Consider the following 6,294-nt stretch of genomic DNA (forward strand, 5'->3'; position numbering starts at 1 on the left):
AGTTCAAGATTCTCTTAAGGTTAACATTCAGGTCCAGTTGGCCGTTAGGAAAGCAAATATCATGTTAGCAATCATTTCAAGAGGGCTAGAATACAAGAGCAGGGATGTACTGCTGAGATTGCAGAAGACTCTGGTCAGGCAGCATGTGGAAAATTGAGCATTGTTTGGAGCCCCATAACAAAGGAAGGATGTGCTGGAGTCGGAGGGGATCCATTGGAGGTTTACAAGAATGATCCCAGGAATGAAAGGCTTGTCATATGAGGAGTGATTGAGGACTCTGGGTCTGTACTCGATGGAGTTTAGAAGGATCTCACTGAAACTCAACAGAATAACGAGAAGTCTGGATAGAATGGACATGGAGAAGACTTTTCCATCAGTAGGAGAGACGAGTACCCAAGGGCACAGCCTCAGAGTGAAGAGATGACCTTTTAGAATGGAGAGGAGAAAGAATTTCTTCAGCCAGAGGATGGTGCATCTCTGGAACTCATTGCCATAGAAGACTGTGGAGGCCAAGTCATTGAGTGTTTTTAAGACAGAGATAGATAGGTTCTTGATTAGCAAGAAGATCAAGGGTTACACAGAGAGGGCAGGAGAATGGGGTTCAGAAACATAGCCACAATCAAATAGTGGATAGGCTGAATTGCCTAATTCTGCTCCTTATATTTTATTGTCTTGGAGTCTAGGGATAGAATGAAGGATTTCTGAGAGGAAACCCAGCAGTTTGACAGATTCCTGCTCTAGTATCAGTCGGCTTGATAGTCTTGGCTTCCAGTTGGGCACGCACAGCTATGTTGGAGTAGGCAGCATTCCTAGGTACATTTCCTTGTTGCTGATCATTGCAATAGGAGATCAGATTCCTGATCCAGGTTGAGGATGGGAGAATCCGGTAAGAGTAACACTTACGTTCTATCAAGCTGTCCTCACTGTCCATTAGCTGCTAGGTTCCCAAGGCTTAAAAAACCTAACTGGCCATAGTCAAACCTGAAAACCAGATAAAATCAGAAGCTGCCAGACACATTGAATTATTTAATTTGATGACACACCCTGGGGAAGGGGCAAAGATTGGCTGATTGCCTTTTGTCACACCGCTGTTCAACGCAAAAGTAGATGGACTGGAGGCAGATTGGGAGCCGCAGGAGATTTTTATATATATATAAAGATTGTGAGGAATTGGAAGATATGGAATATTTGGACATTTTCTGGGTTAAACAGGATTGAGGTCAACAGTTTAATGTGTGCAGTAAACCACCTGCTGTGTACAGAAAAATCATGTGACTGTAGACAACAGCTAAGCAAAACTTTCAAGGAGATAATCTCTCTTAAATTTAAACATTCAAGTTTCAATTGTGAAAACCTGGCATGGGCAAGTTGGGCTGAAGGGCCCTTTTTCATGCTGTAGACCTCTGACTCTAAATGGAATTATTGCCTTAATTACTGGAAAGCATGCTTTTAAAAAGACAAGAAGCCTCTATTCAAACAGCTGCCTTACAATCCTTTCTGGACATAGAATTCTGTTTGATATACCCACGGAGTCAGTCAAGAAGACATTCCGAGTGGCAAGCCTTTTCTCAGAAGAAGTTCCCAGGAGCCTGACAGAGCTTCCAAATACCAGTATTTCTAACCTTGTAAAACCCAAGCGTGGACTGTGACCAATTACCAAAGATTCAAATCCAGGCAGACTGCACTCAGAACGGAAGTACTGTCAATCTGTGGCTGGACTTGGTGGACTTGAGAAGTTATCACTTTCCACCTTTGTTTCCTGACCTTTGCTCAAAAGGGGATATAGTTTTATTTCTGGATTACAGTTTAGGTATTCACCAGTGTTTGTCACTTGCCTTAAAAATAAATTTTGTTCAACTTAAACAGATTATTTTGAGTCCATTAAAGAAGCCTGTGAATGTCTCTTATTCCCGATAGGTGTACAAAAGGGGAGAAAAATGATTATTTCTGTAATTGAATCAACACATTTATACTAATGGTGCAACTGCTGGAGTGGTCGGGGTTGATAATCAGTGCATTCCACTCATCACAGGTATGACAATATTGCCTTTTAACATCTCACCTGATCCCAACATAACTGTTTTTGAGAAGTAAGCTTTAGCACTCAGAATTTAAAGCAGGAAGTGTAAATTTGAATAATTCATTCAAATACCAAATCATGTACAATAAGCAAAATAAAGAGAACACTAAAAAAGGTGGGAATGAGAGAAAGAGAGAGAAGAAACAGAGACATAAAAAAGGTAATTACAACCACTTTAGTTTATTTTCCAAGTTCAATTAAGTATAGAAATCAGAAGGTACAGATCTATAAACCTGTAGAAGTTAATTTTCAATGCCGTGGAGATTTTACTCACACATGAATGGCCATGTGCTAACATTTCTGGCGCATATACAGTACAGTAATAGGTACTACTATACACAGTGTGGCTAATAGGCTAAGTACTGCTGGCAGCCTAACAATTATTCTTACCACAAAATCCCAGCCAATATGAAGATAACAGCTTTTTAGAGTAATAGCAGGGCACAGCACAACTAAAATAATTTCACATGACAGGGTATTTCTAATGCAGAATCATTCTTAAGTTTAGTTCATGACTATATTAGTAGCTGCAACTTTCCACGTGGAAACTATTGTTTCTCACATTAGAGAGCCATATAAAATGATTAATGTGACACATAAAAAGGTAAAAACAATCCATATAGTAAATAGGGCACTTTATTATGACACCAAAGTCACAACTGAGACATTTAATCCATTGTCACGTGATATAGTTATGAAGCAAATTCCATTGTTTGATAGTATTTTTCAATGCTCAAAAGAAAATGAACAAACTGTCAGTAAACAAAATCATCATTGTTATAATGGTCTATTTAGATAGAGCTGCATTTTGTATAATATTTCCACATGCCAGAATGGAGTTATTGTGGTCTATTATATAAGCAGTTAGATTCTACCAACTACCAATACAAAAGACTCAATAATCACATGAAATGTTGCTAAAGTCATGAATAAGAAATTTCACAGCAGCATCTGGGCATATAGTAACATGTGCCAGAGATACAAGTAGTGTCTAATGTTTAGTCCCTTCCTATCTCACAACACCATAACATTACATTCCAGAAGACAAAGTGAGAATGGTTTAGGCCGGGACACTGATATGAACATCTACAGATGACAAGTTTTATTTTGAAATGTTTAAGCCCCTTCGTAACATCATGTTTCCATGCAGACATCAAAATTTCTGACAAAATGAACGCAATGACAAGGGTCAGCACCAAAAAACTTGATCATGACATGGTAGGTATGATATCAGTATAATTGCCAGAATAACTTCCCACTTTGTATTGCATGTCTTTATTTAGAAGTGTATTCACTTAAAAGAAGAAGATAGGTGTCCTTCCTGTACCTTTGCCAAGCTTGCTGAACTATAAAAGTGATTGGGACTCTTAGTTCAAAATCACTCTTGCCTAAATTAAGTGCATCACTCTTCTTGTAGAGATGTTAGTTGTTATTCAAACAATCTTCTGGCTGAGATTCACAATTATTAACAAATATGAGCAACTCAATTGTTGGAGGAAGTTATTGGTTAAAGTAAATCAAGACTTAATCAATTGACACACTAAATTGCAATGTTTGGAATGGCCGGTAATTCTATGCAACGAGCAGCAATAAATGTTTAGGAATCAGAAAGTACAGAGTTTTCAAGAGTAAAATCATACCAGAAATTTGCTACATTTTCATTCATATTCTTTGGTAGATGTAAGGTGGCTGGGAAATCATGAAAACTGGCCTGTAACATCAGAATATGAGGGGCTAAAGTGAATGGCACGTCACTGAGAAGCTCTGCAGTTACAGGAGAGCTTTCTAATGTTTGTTTCATCTGCTGAGCAGTCCATGTTCCATCTGTTCGTACTGGATATAAATTTGTCGATTCTCCCTGAGAATAGGAAGGAAAAATAATTACACATTTACAATAAAGTCCATATGCAGTTCTTAAACATTCCTATCTAGTGATCCAAACTGACACATAGTCAAACTCAATGTATTGCCAAAATTAATCCGTGATTCTTTCAATCAATTTAACAGTTATACATGTATAGTATGTTTTTTTTGAGGTAGCTCTCCTTTGGGCATTTCACTCAATAGAAGGACAGATTGGACAAGTGTAGTCAAGTTGCAACACTCCCAGTGTCCCAGTTATTAATTTGATCAATGGAAAAATCAAGAGATCTGTAAATCAGCTGGCTGACCTATGCATCCAATTGCCCCATCATTCCTGTTGTTGAGTGAGTATTACAGGTCGGATGTCCAAACTTTGGCTGTTCAAAAACCAAAAATGTCCAAAGACTGAATACTTTTGAGATATAATGCTAGTTTAGTGCTAGGGTTCCTTTTAGGTTGAGGGTTCTTTTTTGTTATATGGTGGGGGGAGGAGTAGAATTTGTGAAGGTCTGACTGACAAACTCTCATACTTTTGAATGCAGTCCTAAAAGGGGTGAAATTTCAAAGATCTGACATATGAACATTTCCTGTATTTATTAATGGCTACTTTATATTTTTCTGTGCTGTATTCCAAGTTGCATCCAAGTTAATTATGCATTCATTTAAGGGCTGTGGAAATCGTTGGCTAGACCAGCATTTTTTGGCCATCCCTGGGTCCTTTTCTCTGTACTGTTGGTGTAGGGACTCCAATTGTACTGTTAAGAAAGGAGGTCCAGGATTTTGACCCAGGGACAGTGCAAGTGGTCGTGTTCCCATGTATCTCTGCCCTCATTCCTCTAGGTGGTGAAGGGTGCAGGTTTGGAAGATGCTGTTGACGAGGCCTGGGATGGTTGCTGCAATGCATCTTGGATAGTATCCACTACTGGCATTGTGCGTCTATAATGAATATTTAAGATAGTGGATGGTACATCAATCAAACGGTTGATTTGTCCTGATATTAAGTTTCTTGAGTGTTCTTCTTTCTATGGTGTTACTGAATGTTTCAATTTCTCTCCTCCCTCACTCTCGCTTTCTCATTTCTTTTGAATTATTTAGAATACATTTGTACTATTTGCTTTAATTTATGCTATGAAGAAAATGCATCTGCAATCTTGTTGTCCATTCAATTAGCCTGTCCATATCTTTGCAGCCTCTCTGTTGCCCACATAAGTTATATTTTTACCTGTCTTTATATTATCAGCAAATGTACTTTGCAATAAAGAGAAAAATAAAATGAGCTGTGCTCATCCAGACAAGTGTATTCAGTGTCTTTATTAGTTTCAGGCACTGTGCACGTTGGATGCTCAAAATCTGGAATAATTCAAAATCTAACACAGTCTCGATCCCAGTGGTGCCAGACTCTGGATTTTCAACCTGTGATTACCCAAGTAGGTTACTGTGGTGACTTTTTGAAATGGGGAAAACAATCAGAATTAAGTTAATTAAAAATTCAAGACAAATTCACTTCAGGATAATTATAGAGGAGTGATATGCAAATATAACATTGAAATAATTTATAGACGGATTTTTAATGAACCAAAAAGGAAACAGCATGTTATGTCTTTCTTAACTTAGCACAATGATATTAGACAATCATGATCAATACCTTTGGTTTTGGAGATTCTGATAATATCAAGTAAAAGCTAAAAGTCAGATGGGCTGTATTAGCGAAATGAACAGTTAAATGTGACCAATGGTTCAGGAGAGGGAAGGAAGGAAATTCAAGATATTAGTTACCTGTGTTTTCCATTCTCTGAAAACAAAAAATCAAAACTTGAAGATATACAAATGCGCATGGAATCACATGTGCCTCAACAATATTAGCAAACTTCATATAAGCAAAAAAGTTATCAAGATAGATTTAACAATCAGTTGGGAAATCAGTTTGACAGATATCCATTCTGCATCGCTAATGTATTTTTCTGAACCAGATTACTTCCATGTATTGTTTTATATATATTTGTAAGATTTCCAAACCTTACAGTATATTACTAATCATCTCTGTCACATACCATTTTAAAAACTACATAGAATTGTCAGCAATACAAGAAAGCTGGCAAATCATTTTGCCAGGCAGGTTTAACCTCCCCAATTTTAACCCAAACTTCTGTTTCTTAACTCCCATTTTTGCTTCCTCTTAAAGAAAATTATTTGGAATTCAATCATGTTATTCTTTTTAAAAATAGTTAAGCTATGAAGAAAATATTTTGTTGCCCACTCAACCCATATCTTTGTAGCCTCTGTCGTCTTCATAACATATTTCCACCTAGCTTTGTATCATCGCAGACTCCAATACATAACTCTCCGACAAA

The 6,294-nt window shown here is 37.4% G+C and overlaps 1 protein-coding gene across 1 annotated transcript; it reads right to left on the minus strand.

Moving 5' to 3' along the window:
• Positions 1–2,240: 2,240 nt before the first annotated feature.
• Positions 2,241–3,962, minus strand: umad1 (UBAP1-MVB12-associated (UMA) domain containing 1). Its single transcript, XM_048594486.1, has one exon. It carries the CDS (start codon positions 3,879–3,881, stop codon positions 3,678–3,680), a length of 204 nt encoding a protein of 67 aa, XP_048450443.1. The 5' UTR covers positions 3,882–3,962; the 3' UTR covers positions 2,241–3,677.
• Between the last annotated feature and the right edge of the window lie 2,332 nt (positions 3,963–6,294).

Source organism: Rhincodon typus, unplaced genomic scaffold (genome assembly GCF_021869965.1).
Source record: "Rhincodon typus isolate 14 unplaced genomic scaffold, sRhiTyp1.1 hic_rhity00009981, whole genome shotgun sequence".
Classification (NCBI taxonomy): Eukaryota; Metazoa; Chordata; class Chondrichthyes; order Orectolobiformes; family Rhincodontidae; genus Rhincodon; species Rhincodon typus.

Coding starts and splice junctions, on each gene's coding strand:
- umad1 (XM_048594486.1), bottom strand. CDS start 3,881: ATGAAACAAACATTAGAAAGCTCTCCTGTAACTGCAGAGCTTCTCAGT.